Source organism: Oryctolagus cuniculus, chromosome 16 (assembly GCF_964237555.1).
Source record: "Oryctolagus cuniculus chromosome 16, mOryCun1.1, whole genome shotgun sequence".
Taxonomy (NCBI): domain Eukaryota; kingdom Metazoa; phylum Chordata; class Mammalia; order Lagomorpha; family Leporidae; genus Oryctolagus; species Oryctolagus cuniculus.
The window spans coordinates 49,908,106-49,924,979 of NC_091447.1; the positions used below are offsets into that span (position 1 = coordinate 49,908,106).

The 16,874-nt window shown below is 39.6% G+C and overlaps 1 protein-coding gene across 4 annotated transcripts in view; it reads left to right on the forward strand.

Moving 5' to 3' along the window:
• The window catches only part of SEMA3D (semaphorin 3D), a 283,059-nt gene that overhangs the window by 70,895 nt on the left and 195,290 nt on the right, over positions 1-16,874 (forward strand). For all 4 annotated transcript variants that reach the window (XM_017344335.3, XM_008261803.4, XM_002713842.5 and 1 more), the window contains one exon: positions 16,588-16,748. In XM_017344335.3, the coding sequence (XP_017199824.1) occupies positions 16,588-16,748 (161 nt within the window). The remainder of the gene's footprint in view (positions 1-16,587; positions 16,749-16,874) is intronic.

Below are 16,874 nucleotides of genomic sequence, written 5' to 3' on the forward strand. Positions count from 1 at the left end.
CCTCCCAAATATCCACAATGGAAAGAGGCTGAGGCCTAAGAGTGAGGCACTCAATCCAGGTCTCCCACATGGGTGCAAGGATCCATCATCAAAGCCTCCCAGCATCCGCATTAGCAGGAAGCTGGAATTAGAAGCTGGATCTAGCGGGGACTGAACCCTGGCAATGCATGCGGGACTCAGACATCCTAACCAGTGTCTCAACCACTAGGCCACACAGCTGCCTGTTAACAACATGCTTATATGCAGTTGAAATAATCCTGGAGAGGAATAGTTGATGATTCAGGAGAAGTGTGTCATAATCTACGCCTTGTGGAAGAAGGTACTGAGGTAGTGTTGTTTCCCAATCACAGAATTTTTGTTTATATCTTAACGCAAGTGGCTAATTTTGCACAATCAACTATGTCTCTTTATTATCAGTGGCAGCTATTATCTAGATAGAAAAGTTAAATAGATGAAAAAATGTGTCCACAGAGGAATGTGTTCATGCAAGATATAGTGACGTGGACTGTCATCACTGTGGGTTTGAAGATTGATATATTCAGATTTATGCACAAAACTCTAAAAATATTTTCAGAATAACCCTAGGGTTATCTACCTTAGAAGAAAAAATTTTTAAAAGATTTATTTTATTTATTTGAAAAGAGTTACAGAGAGAGGTCTTTCATCAGCTGGTTCACTCCCCAGATGGCTGCACCGATCCGAAGCCAGGAGCCAGGAGCTTCTTCTGGGTCTCCCACATGGGTACAGGGGCCAAAGGACTCGGGCCATCTTCTACTGCTTTTCCAGGCCATAGCAGAGAGCTGGATCGGAAGAGGAGCAGCTGAGACAAGAACTAGTGCCCATATGGGATGCCGGCGCTTCAGGCCAGGGCGTTAACCCACTGTGCCACAGCGCCCGACCCAGTAGATAATTTTTTAAACTGCAGACTGGATCTAAGTTTAGTGTTTTTCAGTTCAGTAGCTTTTGTGCCAAAACTTACCTGTATCCAACCCTATCTTTTACTAATCATTAAACACTATTTGCAGTTACACATGCAGCACTGTTCTCAACATTAGTGGTCTGTGGAGGTTCACAGAGAGGTGGGAGTTCCATAGGAATTACAAGGTAATCCACGATATAGCGTTGCTGCACAGTGTAATACAAGACACCTTCCTGGCATTATGACAAGTTCACATCCTGTAGCAGGCATCACTGAATTGTTCCTTGGAGGGTGACAGAGGTGGGACCGAGACTCTTCAGTTGTGTCTTTGGGTATGCATAGATGTTGAGGGAAATACAGGGACCCAGTCCACCACATTTTTGTTGAAGAAGTTCTCTTTGAATGGATCTTCCAGCATATGTGATTGGTTTACTGGTGTATAAATTATTGTGGAGATTTTTTATGTAGAAATGTTCAATCTAGAACTTCACTTCCCTAAAATTTGACTCGAATTCCCTGGATCTTATAAAGGAATTTTCACAGTAAGGGTCTTTTAGTACATGTGTATAAATATAAATAAAAGGGCAGTTTTAAATAGAATGTTATTGGGTCTTTTTTAACAGACAATTTGACAAATACCTCCTTGGTTTCTTAAGAACTGGTAATATACAGTTTGTAAGAGTTCTTTAAACATGCTGCTTTAATGCTGTTAATCAAAAAGGCATGAATTAGGACTGAAGTGCTTTTTACTTATAGTGAAAGGTACTCATGAGAAGGTTTATTTGACTAAAGCCCCAGTGAGTCGCACACGGTCTAGAAAATGAGATGAATACTTCCGCAGTCCCAACGGAGTAGTGAAGTGGAAGGAGCAATAGCAGTGCCCTTGTCTGTTGGTATATCCAGTGGAAATATATGTAGAGCTCTTTAGGAAAAGATTCTTATTTTTCTAACTAGTGCTTTATATTAAAATATAAAATATGGCTGCAATGGGTAATGAGGCTTCGAATTAAAAGGCCTAGGTAGTTTTTATGTCCTTCTTTGACATTCGCTCTCTGTGCACTGTTAGAACAACTACATGGCTTTACTATTTCTGAGGCTGTTTTTCATATGGAAATTAGGTTCTTCTGGAGGATCAAATGAAATAATAAACAGGAAAGCTCATCAGATGTTATGCTTCTCAAATTAGATGTTGTGGTACACTTCATAGAGATTACAAATATATATTAATATATACTATATTAATATATAATACATTGTAATAAATATTATATATTATATAAAGCTCAGGAGAGTTTTGTCTCCTTATATCCCCTCCTCCACACAGAAGCACAGGGGAGTCACAACAGGAACTCTTATATTATACTATGTATATATTATCATATTATACTATGTATAATATATATAACAAATATATTGAAATAAGATATAAAGAAAATTTAAGGTCTTTAAATACATAATTGTGGGTATAATTATTGCTGCTGCAGGTAGTAAAAGATACTTGAAATGAATCTTCCTCTTGACATCTGCTTTCTCAAAGTGCATCAGGGGAATGCATTTCCCCATTCGTATAAGGAAACCGAGGAGGAAAAGTTTGTGTGTCGTTGGTTTAAACTGAACCAGTCGTTTATCCTTTCTGGCACTGAAGCAGTAAAGTCACTAGGGGTATACAGATTTGACCAATTTAGGATTGTAAAGGAAAAAATAAGTTGTGTACATTAACACATGCCATGATTTAGAGTTTAAGAGAGAGTGCACTGTGAGGAGGAAGGAAGGAATCCAGCTCTTAATTCAAGCAAGCTGGGGATAACGGTACCACAGTGTTCTTTGCCTCTCTACTCCAACTGTGGCTCCACAATCAATGACATCAGCAGAATCTCAGAACTTGCTAGACATGCAGAATCTCGGGCCTGCTCTGTGACTTCTAAATGAGAATCTAGGTCTTAACCAGGATCCTGTCTGGTTTGAATGCAAGTAAAATCCCGAGATGCAAAGCTCAGGGGAGTTTTGTCTCCTTATATCCCCTCCTCCACACAGAAGCACAGGGGAGTCAAAACAGGAACTCTTCCGACCGCACAGTATTGGAGCCACAGTTGGGTCACCAAATGACACATTAACATCTCTAAATTATTAATAAGCCTTTGATAAACCCTGCTTTAGATTGAAGGTGAATACGTCAAGCAGACAAGAATCACTGGTTGGAGAAATCTTGAATTAAATGTTTATTAGATTTACTGTGTGCAAAAAATGGTGCTGAAATATAGCAATGATTTACACATTCATATCTGCAATGGCTTCTAGTCTTTAAATGGAATGAAAGAAGGACACAAAATAACTACAAAAAGAGTAGTGCCATCATGTAAATCAAACCAAATGTTTCAAAGAATCTAGAGAAATTTGGGTGTGAAACTGAGCTTGGAACATTGGAGGAAGCTTAACATTTTTGAATGAAGTAGCAGTTGGCATTGGAAGATTTTGATCATGAGATTGACCTAATGCAATTGTGCTTAGGAGAACGATGGGATAGGCAGCATCACGGGGTAAGGACTGGGGAGGGAGGAGGCAACAGAGCAATGTGATGTATGAGTTACAGTATCTTAGAGAACTAGTGAGCGGATCTCAGCCTGGCTGGCAAGACGAATAAATACTTGAGGGGGGGGACAGAAAAATGTACACGATGGATTCCTTCAGGCTCTACATTTTGCAGAATGTTGATGTGAGGGAAATGAAATAGACTTAGAGGGAGCACTCTTTAAATTTGAGAAAGAAGCATAAGAGAATAAGGAAGAGAAACTAAAAATGAATATTACACGTTGAGCCTGGTTTCTGGGTCATTTCACTGAAGTCATTCAACTCAGTGTAATGAGATGGTTCAGAGAAATGAACGTATCTAACAGCTACTGGAAATTCTGAACTGACACTTAGCAGAGACAACTGGAGTTTAGGTGTTTAATTTGGCGTCATCAGCAGAGAACTTAATTTTATGAGAGTTGAAGTATAAATTGTAAGCATTAACTCATTGCTTATAAACTATAAATATCTCTTGAGGAAAACAATGTTCTATGATGGTATTTTTTCATTCTCCTTCTTGCAAGTGTTACAAACGTGCAAATTCTGATAGAAATTCTGTGCACACCAATACCAGGAATATACTCCTTGTGCCAGTGACTAGAGGAGCCTAGGCCAGAGAAAACCTAGAGAAAGCCGTACAGATGATTGACATCTGTATGTCCTGAATGCAAAGCCAGCTGAAATATTCCTGAATCAATGGAAATTAAATTTCAGATCAAATGTCACAATAAGTAGCTAGCATAATAAATGGAAAACAAAAATAAGCAAAATGTATTTCAGAAAACTATTTTAAATTTCATAATAGTAAAAGTGATGACGTGATTTGACCAACTTCCAGGAAAAACAGAAAGCACATTCAGAGGCTTAGGCACATGGAAGGCATGAGACACCCAGCTGTGACCAAAGCCTCGCATATGCATCTTAACATTATTTTTAGGCAGGCATCTACTTAACTTTGCGTATAGTATGTTAATTTTGAAGTGTTATTGTCGTAAAATAATGTTTTCCTTTAAATTACAAGTCTTCGCTCTCTATATGTAGTGATGTTAGCTTGAGGAATAAATTGCTCTTGTTTTGTTTTTTAGGGTCAGTAGTAGACATTATATTTTTTTAAACTTTTATTTAATGAATATAGATTTCCAAAGTACAGCTTATGGACTACATTGGCTCCCCCCCCCATGACTTCCCTCCCACCCACACCCTCCCCTTTCCCGCTAGTAGACATTATATTAAGCTATGACATTCTGAAATTTTTAAAAATTAGCATACTTGATTGTTACAACTCCTCATTTATTTGTGATATAGTTTTTAATTTTAAATATTCCTTGTGGCTAGGGCTATGGCTTAGCAAGTAAAGTCTCTGCCTGCGATGCTGGCATCCCATATGGGAGCCGGGTTGAACCTGGGCTGCTCCACTTCGCTCTAGCTCCCTGCTAATGGACTGGGGGAGGCAGTGGAAGACTACTCAAGTACCTGGGTCCTTGTGCCCACGGAGGGAGACCTGAATGGAGTTCCTGACTCCCAGCTTCCACTTAGCCCAGCCCTGGCTGTTGTAGCCATCCAGGGAATGAACCAATGGATTACATCTCCTTTTCTCACTCTGTAACTCTGAATTTCAAATAAATAAATAAGTCATTTTTAAAAATAAATTCCTTGGCATTTGAAAACACAGAAATTCCAAATACTTGTAGAGAGTTATGAAATAATCAATTCAGGGCCGGTGTTGTATCACAGTGGCTTAAGTTGCCTGCAATGCAGCATCACATATCAGTGCTGGTTCGAGTCCCAGCTGCTTAGCTTGTGACCCAGCCCTCATGTACCTGGCAAAGCAGAGGATGGAGGCAAGTACTTGGGCCCTTGCCACCCACAAGGGAAACCAGAATGGAGTTTTGGCCCAGCTCTGACTGTTGTGGCTGTTTGGGGTGTGAGCCAGTGGGTGGAAAATCACTTTCTCTCTGTCCTTCCTCTCTGTCACCCTGCCTTTCAAGTAAATAAAATAAATCTTAAAAAATACCTTTAAAAATGACTTCAATGATGTTTTAAAAAACAATAATAAAGAAGAAAGAAAATAATCATCAAAGTATTATCAGTCTTGCTCAGTTTATCCTCTCAACTACTTCTGAGGAAGCTTGCTGTATCATGACATTGCTCTTGAAATGTTTGAGGTATTTATAGTGAGTGCTAACCTTCTTAATAGGTCAATACAAAAACATCAATCATAGCAAAGCTTTTGAGAACTTAAAAAGAAACATTTTTTTCTGAAAGTCTGAATTTTAAAGGACCCATGATTATAAATTTTGATGCTCACATGTGATAAATTATTTTTTTATTTTTTTTACTTTGTTCTTTTTTTTTAAACTTTTATTTAATGAATATAAATTTCCAAAGTACAGCTTATGGATTACAATGGCTTCCCCCCATAACTTCCTTCCCACCCACAACCCTCCCCTTTCCCACTCCCTCTCCCCTTCCATTCACATCAAGATTCATTTTCGTTTCTCTTTATATACAGAAGATCAGTTTAGCATACATTAAGCAAAGATTTCAACAGTTTGCTCCCACACAGAAACATAAAGTGAAAAATACTGTTTGAGTACTAGTTATAGCATTAAATCACAATGTACAGTACACTAAGGACAAAGATCCTACATGAGGAGTAAGTGCACAGTGACTCCTGTTGTTGACTTAACAAATTGACACTCTTGTTTATGGCACCAGTAATCAACCTAGGCTCTTGTCATGAGCTGCCAAGGCTATGGAAGCCCCCTGAGTTCACTGACTCTGATAATTTTTAGACAAGGCCATGGTCAAAGTGGAAGTTCTTTCCTCCCTTCAGAGAAAGGTACCTCCTTCTTTGATGACCCGTTCTTTCCACTGGGATCTCACTCACGGAGATCTTTCATTTAGTTTTTTTTTTTTTTTTTTTCCAGAGTGTCTTGGCTTTCCATGCCTGAAATACTCTCATGGGCTTTTCAGCCGGATCCGCATGCCTTAAGGGCTGATTCTGAGGCCAGAGTGCTGTTTAGGACATCTGCCATTCTATGGGTCTGCTGTGTATCTCACTTCCCATGTTGGATCATTCTCTCCCTTATTTATTCTATCAGCTAGTATTTGCAGACACTATTCTCATTTATGTGATCCCTTTGGTTCTTAGTCCTATCATTATGATCAATTGTGAACAGAAATTGATCACTTGGAATAGTGAGATGGCATTGGTACATGCCACCTTGATGGGATTGAAATGGAATCCCCTGGTATGTTTCTAACTCTACCGTTTGAGCTAAGTCAGCTTGAGCATGTCCCAAATTGCACATCTCTTCCCTCTCTTATTCCCACTCTTATATTTAACAGTGATCACTTTTCAGTTAAGTTTCAGCACTTAAGAAGAATTGTGTATTGATTACAGTATTCAACCAAAAGTGATGCTCACATGTGATAAATTATTTAAACTATCCTTTATTGAAAGCCATCCAAATAAGAACAAACCTGTGATTTGAAAGTTTGGATGTAAGCGAAAGAGAGACAGCATAAGATTGCTGTATTCCTACTTTGCATCCTTGTCCTGGCAAGAACATGGATCCAATGACCTCAAAGACTTTGTCTCTAGTTTATATATCCCTGTCTATCATCTGACTCATTATTGTTACTTATAGTGTTCAGCCTAAGACTTAGTGAACAGAAAGATTCCCCAATATTCCATTGCAGAAGAGCACATGGGAATATTCTCCTTGTTCTCTCTGACATGGATTTGCATTTGCCAGAGAAAGGTTAGAACTGTATTCCACCCAGGAAAACACAGTGGCAGTAAACTATGCAGGTGTAATTTTGAAGTGGTATTTTATAGGGATATTAGATCCACTGATGTTCGTTCTTTATTTGCTTTGCATGGTTTGCAAGGCTAGTTATGAGCACTGCATTTACAAGAGAGTATAACTGACATTTTCATGTAGGTAGAGGTGACCTGTGTTAATAACCGAGATCTTTTCACATTTTCTCATGCCTCTGAAAACCTGCTGGAAGTCAGGAGAGCGAGTTGAGACGGGTTAGTTTCCCTAAGATGAAATTCAAGGGAGAATCTATGCCTTGCCTTGGACCAGCAGTTGGGGAAACAAACACAAGTCCAGATAGAGCCCAAGGGACTCTGGGAGCCACAACATTAGGGACAGATTTTTATTTTGGAATCAGCAGGGTTTGTTCTCTTTGCACAATTCATGACACAGACTGAGAATAAGGTTTTTACTGGGAATGACTTGGTAACCAAAATATTTCTGGAAACTATGGGAAGAAGCTTTGGAGCAACTCTACTGAAGGAATCTTAACGAAACCAGTCAGCTTGAGCAACCATGGAGAGAGAGTGAATTTAAGGAGAAAGCAGGAATAGAAAAAAGAATGAAAGGCTTAATGGCAGACCTCTTCACTTGGGCGGCTTTGCAAAGAACGCTCTGGAGCTCTGATCACGTCTAAGGTCCTCAGAGAGCCTTACTGATGGAGCTGCTGTTTCCTTAAGGAAGAGGGGGATGGGTGAGGCAAGAATGTTTGCTTAGATGCCAGGAAAAGGTGACTGGGTTTGGATGTGTGATTCTATTTTTAATGGGAAACTTTCTCTAGTAGGAAGCTCTTCCTAGACTGGAATGGACTGGAATTCAACTTTCTCCAAAACAGGTTTTCTTTTACCCTATGCATTTCTGTCTTCAATACCTTGATTTTGCTATTAAAATTATTTCTTCTTTAAAGGATGTGGAAACCTTTTTTTTTTTAAGCTGTGTAGTCTTCTGAGAAACCGACAGCTCCACCCAGTTCAGGATCTCTGGCGACACACGCAGGGTTTCAGGGTATGAAATTTTGTTCATGTGACAGTCAAAAACTGAGGAAGTCTGTGTTGCTCAATCCTAAATTTATTAGATTCAATATGACTAACCACTCCCTTCCTTTCTGGGGTGAAGAGGAAGAATGTAGACCATCAGGTCAATTTTTTTTCCAGACTAAATGAACAATTGTATTAAAGGACATTAAGAAGGAGAAACAAAAACTCTCTTTGCAGCAAATGTTTATTTCAAACAAGAGCGGGGGTGACCTGGTCCTTAGCCTTCCTGTCAAGTGAGGGTGAGTGGGATGTTTGCCATTGCTGTGTTCTGCCATGGAGAACAAAGTGGTTATGTGAAGCCCACTCAACCGTTGTGGACCTCATTGATTAGGTAACCTGCGAGTCAAGGAGGATTATTGATCAGATTTCCTTTTGGCTCTGAATGTTTTACCCCATAATTATGTTCTTCCCAAAGGTTAGAGAGGTCTGCTCCCAGGAACCAGAGTAGCAATAGGCAGTAGATAGGAAAATGAGTTTGCTGTTTGATGTGGTCTCAATTTCAACAAAATTAGGCATGAAGTTTTAATGCTATAGAACTCCTTTGGTTTCTTGACCCACAGTGAGAAATGAGAAAATCAAAGTAACTTTATTAGGTTTGTTGAAGGAAATATAGATAATTTTACCCCATTTTACTACTATAGTTACATAACAGTTGCTACTTTAAGTACTATTGTCCTTTGTCAAAAAGATTTTTTTAATTTAATTTTGTTTTTTGGAGAGGCAGAGAGACAGTGAAAGAGAAACAAAGAGAACTCCTGTCTGCTGGTTCACTCCCCAGTGGCTACATATAGCTAGGACTGGATTAGGCCAAATATGTAATTTGGGAACTCAGTCCGGGTCTCCCATGTGAGTGGCAGGCACCCAGTTACTTGATCCCTTGTGGCTGCCTCCCAGGGTCTGCATTAGCAAGAAGTTGGAGTTGGGGATGGGAGCTGGAATGGAACCTAGGCACTCCAGTGTGGAACCTAAGCCTCCTACCAATGCCTTAACTGTTAGGTCAAAGGCCTGCCTCACAAGCATATTTTTATTTTTACTATGGACAAGCACTTCCTCTTTACTTTGCTGCAAGTCCCACAAGAACAGGTGCATGTCAGGTTTGTCTTAGTGTCTTTCCAGCTCATGCATGTACCTGGTACTCTTCAATGAGTTAGTGATTGCCTCCAAAAGTCAATGCTTTTCAAGCTAGTGACTCTTTTGTGCTGTCAGTGAGAAATTACATTGAATATGGTTACTGACTACATGCAAACAAACCAAATTTCTTCCATGACTTTTGGGAGGGTATCAAGAGACATTGATGAAGACTATGGGAATATGACGATTTCATGTTGTTGCTGTTATTGTTGTTTTTATGTGTGTGACAGGAAGAGTTAGACAGTGAGAGAGAGACAGAGAGAAAGGTCTTCCTTCCATTGGTTCACTCCCCAAATGGCTGCCGTGGCCGGAACTGTGCCGACCCAAAGCCAGGAGCCAGGTGCTTCTTCCTGGTCTCCCATGCGGGTGCAGGGGCCCAAGCACTTGGGCCATCCTCCACTGCCTTCCCAGGCCACAACAGAGAGCTGGACTGGCAGAGGAACAACCGAGACAGAATCCGGCGCAGGGACTAGAACCCTAGGGTGCCGGCGCTGCAGGCGGAGGATTAGCGTAGTGAGCCTTGGCGCTGGCCAATTTCATATTGTTTATAAGGATTTTAATCCCCAGCACCATCGTGTTTCTCTGTAGTGGTTTATTGGTCACAGGTCAAGAGTATCTTCTATTTGTCAGCTTTCCATGAAAATCTGCCATAAGCAGTGATGTTCATATTCAAACAAGAAGAGTACATGAATAATATCTTTATTTATTTGGAAAATAATCAGAGTATAGACTTTCCAAGAGTGGGAATTTGAGTATCTGAGTGATCATAAACTAAGAACAAGGTGATAGAATAGCATACAGTTAAAGGAAGAGTGAGAAGAAGTGATCATGGTGGAATAAGTCTGAAGTTTAGGTCCCTAGAACAAAAAAGTCATTTAGGACTTGGAAGTATGAGGTGCTGACATCCCAAGGCAGGGCGGAGAAGGTGGCCTGTCCTCCTCTGAATAGCATGTGTGAAACAGTGTTCCCCCTTCACTCATGGAGAAAAAGCCCCAGTCTTCTTGTCCATCCAGAAGACTTAAACACTGTGGACATCCCTAAAATCACATGCCTGAGATTGTCTAGTTTAGGAGAGAGCGAGGACGGCACGAGTTGCTGAATCCTGACACCCAGCGAGTCTATTGGCCGTCGACGTTAAGGGACAGGCTATGGAGTTGAGAATTTTTATTCTGCATTTTGCTTGATGATCCTTGCAGGAAAAAAATGGCTTTGTTTTGTTTGGCAGAAATGCAAGAAAGATAATCTGCTTGGGGAAGAGGGAACCTGTTCCAACTCCTGACCCAAGATCTTTTCCTCATGTGTGCGTCAGCCTGAGAAATGTTCACATGTAATGCCTAAGTCTAATTATTTAGTTTGGCTACCAAGGACTGGTGAAACATGCTTTAATCATTTTGATGCTAGCATTGTCACAAAGCAACATTAAATCATTTGGAAATGATAATACTCCAGGTTAGTCAATATTTTTGCAGCTGTTTTTCTTTCTAGCTTTGTTTGAAACTAAACCAAATAGAATTGGTTATGGTGAAAGAAAATAAAGCGAAAGACTATGTCAACTGTACCTTTGTTTTCTCCACTATGTAAGTAGGACAAAAAGTGAAATGCACAGTCCTTGAACATCTTTCTCTTCTGGTCGGCATTGCTGAATTCAGGGATTCACCCTAGTTCAGAAACTTCTGGGTGGTTTTTGTCACACCTCCATTCCCTATTCTCATTCCTATCGAACACCACGGTCACACTTGCTTTCCAACACTCAGTTAGAGGCTTTGTCGCTTTCCTGCATAAAAATGTTTCTTAGTGATTTCCATTCACCTATGTAATAATTAAACTGCCCAAGCTGACATCTTGGGCCCTGGTTGCCTCACCCCTGCCTTTATGTCCCATCTCATATCTCCTTGCCCCTACATAACCTCCATGTTACAGCATACCAAATTCCTTCAATTCCACAACTCTGTGCTACGTGCTTAATTTGTCACAGACTGTGAGTTAGGTGGTGGGGATTCAAAGATGTGTAAGTTGTAGTCTTTGCCCTGTTAAGAGCTCACTCAACAGAGAAGGATGCAGAAGTAGCCCCCTGTTATCCATAGAGGTTACATTCCAGGATCCTCAGTGGATTCTTGAAACTGAAAATAGTAGTGAATCTTATTTCTATATATCATGTTTTTCCTGTATAACCCTACTAATGATAAAGTTTAATGAAGTAGATACAATGATAATAATTATAGTAATATATCATAATAAAAGTTAGATGAATGTGAGCTCTCTATCTCTCTCAAAATATCTTATGTACTGTGCTTCCCTTCTTCTTGGGATGATGTGAGATGATACAGTGATTATGGGATGAGATGAAGTAGAGTGACTGATGTGGGCATTGTGACATAGTGTTAGGCTGTTATTGTTCTTCTTCTTATTCTGCTATTTATTTATTTTAATTTGACAGATAAAGTTATAGACAGTGAGAGAGAGACAGAGAGAAAGGTCTTCCTTCCATTGGTTCACCCCCCAAATGGCTGCCGTGGCCGGAACTGTGCTGATCCAAAGCCAGGAGCCAGGTGCTTCTTCCTGGTCTCCCATGCGGGTGCAGGGTCCAAGCACTTGGGCCATCCTCCACTGCCTTCCCAGGCCACAGCAGAGAGCTGGACTGGAAGAGGAGCAGCCGGGACTATAACCGGCGCCCACATGGGATGCCGGCACTGCAGGCAGAGAATTAACCAAGTGAGCCATGGCACCGGCCCCTAGGCTGTTATTGTTCTTCTGACCACAATCACCCCCGTCAGAAGGAAGTGTGGGAGAGATACTGCACCAACAAGTGAACCATTACAGTGTTGGGTGGGTGGTATGCACAGTGTGGAAGCCGCTGAGTGAAGGGATGATATGTATCCTAGATGGAACAGCAAAGGAGGTCATGAGATGTCATACAGCTGCTCAGAACAGTGTGCAATTTAAAACTTGTTAATTGTCTGTTTATGGTATTTTCCATTTAATAACTTTGGGCATGGAAAGAAAATTGTGAATGAGGAGGGAGTATTGTATTAAACATGCAGTAAGTGCAACCTGGGATGCCATATGGCATTATGCATTCTAGCGCGATTATTGCCTGGTAGAAAGTTCCCTTCAAAAATCTCATCAAACTTGTATCATCTCATTTTACAGGGTGTTACCCAATTAAATATTTGAAAGATTTGTTTGCATTTTGTGCATTCTTCTATGACAGTTTATTTCATATATGTTATGTTTTAGATACATATTCATTCCTGCACCAATCTGTGAGCTCCTTACAATCAGGACTCACTAATCTACAATTCGAACACTATATGCAGTATAGAACCTGTACTACTAAGTACTTGTAAATATTTGTGGAATGAGTAGCTTTTTATTTTAATATCATAAAGAGTATACAAGTGGGGGCCGGCGCTGTGGCTCACTTGGTTAATCCTCTGCCTTGCGGCGCCAGCATCCCATATGGGCGCCAGTTCTAGTCCCGGTTGTTCCTCTTCCAGTCCAGCTCTCTGCTGTGGCCTGGGAAGGCAGTGGAGGATGGCCCAAGTGCTCGGGCCCCTGCACCCGCATGGGAGACCAGGAAGAAGCACCTGGCTCCTGGCTTCAGATCAGCATAGCGCTGGCTGTAGTGGCCATTTGGGGAGTGAACCAATGGAAGGAAGACCTCTCTCTCTGTCTCTGTCTTTCACTGTCTGTAACTCTACTTGTCAAATAAATTTCAAAAAAAAGCATACAAGTGTTCAATCTTCATAATTCTGGTTTAGTATGAGATCATTTCATTCTTTAATAGGATGTATTCAAATTGGAGTTTAATAATCATATTAAAAATAACATCATTTATTGAACTTCTTCAATCAGGCATAGTTCTAAGAACAGCATATAAATCAGCTCCTAAATTTAATCATCTGAGAACTATATGATTTGGAAAATACTATGATTCCCTTTTTATAGGTTTTATATAGATGTTAAAAATACGTTATCATTATTATAATAGTTGATGCTTGCCTAATGTTTGCTGTGTTCCAGGCAGTCATGTGTTAACTTATTTATTTCTCAGTTTATTTCATAGTTTCTTTTATTATCCTAATTTTATGGTGGGAAAACGGAAGCACAGCGAGAGTCAGTGACTTGCTGTAGTTCACATAGCAGTGAGCTGTGAGGCCAGGATGTGACTCTGGTAGTCTGGATCTAATACTTATTCATTGTGCTAAGCCATGTTTCATTTAGTGATTAATGCTGTAAAGTATGCTTCAAAATAATTGATTATGACCATGACACTTGCAATAATACTCACACAAACTACTTTGCTCTACTAGTTGGACCAAAATATATTCCTGGGAATATCCTCACATAGTTTCACATTCACCCATTCCCATCTTTGTGAAATAAGGGAAATCCCATGAAAGAAACAGAATTGGCTCACTAAATGAAGGTTGTGTGAGATGCATAGCTTTTCGCTATGAAGGCTTCAGATTATGTTTGTCTTAGCTGTTTTTTGCTTGTGTTCTTCTCTTCCCAGTTCTCCTTTGTGATTGGTATGGAATGGTGTTAGGCCTGCAAAGCTAGGCTGATTGCATGTGGAGCTGCTAAAAAGTATTACACCATTGTGTTTCCCATCTGAAAATGATTAAAGTTATATTTAGCTTAATAGAAAAATAATTAGTATAGAATTCAGACCTCTAGCCAGTGTACACAAAGCATGAGCCATAAATGTTAATAAGATATTTATGTTTGGGAAAACTACACTCAGTTGAGATTTCAGATAGTATGTCTCCTTTAGCATACTGCCTTTTGCTTTGTGAAAACCAAGACAGAAATCTAACTTTAGAGACTAAGAGAAATTACACGGATGCATTTTATAATAGAAAAAAGAGTGAAGAAAATGTTTAAAAATATGAAATAATAATAAATGTCAAAGTTGATGCATGAGGCAAATATCCATTTTACTGCATTTAAAGCTGGCATAATTTTTAGAAGTAATCTTGATGCGTATTTCTGAGTTTTTAAAAATCTTTCTCATCGATTGATAATGAATTACTTTAGAACACTGGATTGGCATTGAAGCCTAGTGTTTTACGCACAAACGCACAAAGTGGTTTTAATAAGGTGATGTATGATATTGTTACCATATTGTTACGCAATATTCCAGGGTTATAGAGGCTGAGCTACTGTTGTTAATAGGGTAAAATCTGTTAAAAAGATTTGGATTCCTTATAAGAGTGAATATCACGGTTATAAATAAAGCCAAGTATTTGGATGTACAGACAAGCATCAAAGAGAAATGAAGTCTTATAATTCAGAATCAGTGATCAGCGTTGCCACCACACAATTTTGTGTCGTTAAGGCATGTAATTTCACCTTGATGGGATTAAGTGCCTTAAATAAAATTGTGCATTTGCGTTCATTGATTTTCATGGTCTCTTTCAGTTTTAGAAGTCTGAGTCCATTACTGGTTCAGGTTTATAGCTCTTTCAGAATCAATTTGCTTGCTTTCAGTGTCTGTGTTTGCATTCTTTTCATGCACCTATGGAATAGAAACAGTATAATCCTTCAAACTCAAGCATCAGACACTAGTAAAAGTAAAAGGGAGAAAAGATAAGCCACAGACTGGGAGAAAATACTTGCAAAATATATTATTTAATAAAGGATGATTATCCCAAATATGCAAATATCTATTCAAACTCAATAATTAGAAAACAACCATTTTTTTAAAAAGGGGTAGGGGAGGCAAGGACCTTAACAGACACTTCACCAAAGTTATGCAGGTGGAAAGTAAACACACAAAAAGACACTGCATACACATATCTTAGGAACATAAATTAAAACAATAAAATGTTACCTGTTGGAATGGGCAAAATCCAGAATACTGACGATGGAAAATGCCATTAAAGCCGTGGAGCCACAGGAAGTCTCAATCGTTGCTGGAAGGAATGATCCATTCTACACTGGCATGGGAAGGGTTTGCCAGTTCCTTGCAAATCTAAAGATGCAGTACAGCAATCATACCCCTTGGTGTTTACCCAGAGAAATGAGGCACTTATGTTCACACAAAAACTTATGCACAAATATTTATAGCAGCTTTATTCAGCATTGCCAAAATAGACAAGCAACCACGTTGCCCTTCAGTAGGTGAGTGGGTAAATGGCCTGTGGTACCTCCAGACAGTGGGATAGCAGCGCCAACTGAGTCATCAAGCCACGAGAACATGGAGGGAATGTGAGATCACGTTACTGAAGGAAGGAGGCCAGGCTGCACAGGCTAAACACTGTCTGATTGCAACTGTGTGCCATTCTGAAAAGGCAGACTGGAGACAGAACCAGGATATGTGCTTGCCAAGCCGTGGGGTGGAGGAGAAGGATGGCGAGGCAGGCACAGAGCAGTCTTCAGGCAGTGACACTCTAGTGGTCAGTGCGGTCATTAGACCTGTGTCCAGACAAACATGTGCAACACGAGGTTGAACCCTCATGTAAACTGTAGAGTTTGGGTGATATGTGATGTATCCGACAGTTTCACTGATTATGAAATAAACCAGTGTGATGGGGATGTTGCGAATGGGAAGGCTATGTGTAGTAGGGAATATGCCTGACAGCTCTGAACCTCCCTCTTGATTTTTCTGCTAACCTGAAACTGCTCTAAAAATTATGAACTTTACTTTAAAAAAGAGTAGGAGCAGAAGAAATGCTTTGAGATTTGTTACACTCTTTGTTGCTTGCTTTATATATATATATATACACAGATAGATAGATATGTGTGTGTATAATTTATAATTTTATCAGTTTGAAAATATTACTATAGATATCTCAAGTTATAATTTAAGAATGTGAACATAGGATTGTAAAAATATTTGTCATCTAATTGTTTTTAAATTTTTTGTTTTATATTGTCTAATGTCTATTTTTTCCATACATAAAATATTGTGTTAAGAAAATGCAAATATCCCCTGCATCTATTTCTGAATGATTGTATGTTAATTCTAACTTGCATATTCCTGAACGGGAGCTTTCATGCTGTGTGCGTGCATTTGCCAGGTGGGTGAGTATGCATTAGAGGCATGTCAATATTTTTCTTACTGATTTTTCCTTCCTCTCCTTCTTTTTCTCTGCCACAGACTTGCTGCTTTCAAACAGCTGTATTCCCTTTCTGGGTTCATCAGAAGGATTGGATTTCCAAACACTTCTATTGGATGAGGAGAGGGGCAGGCTGCTCCTGGGAGCCAAGGACCACATCTTCCTGCTCAGTTTGGTTGACTTAAACAGAAACTTTAAAAAGGTCAGTTTGTTTCCATGTCTATAAATGTGTGGTTGATTGGATTTGTTTTGTTTCATCTGTGTTCTTCTGCTTTGATTTTAAATGTCTTGATGTCAAATGCAGTCTGGCCAAAAGAACATATTGAAA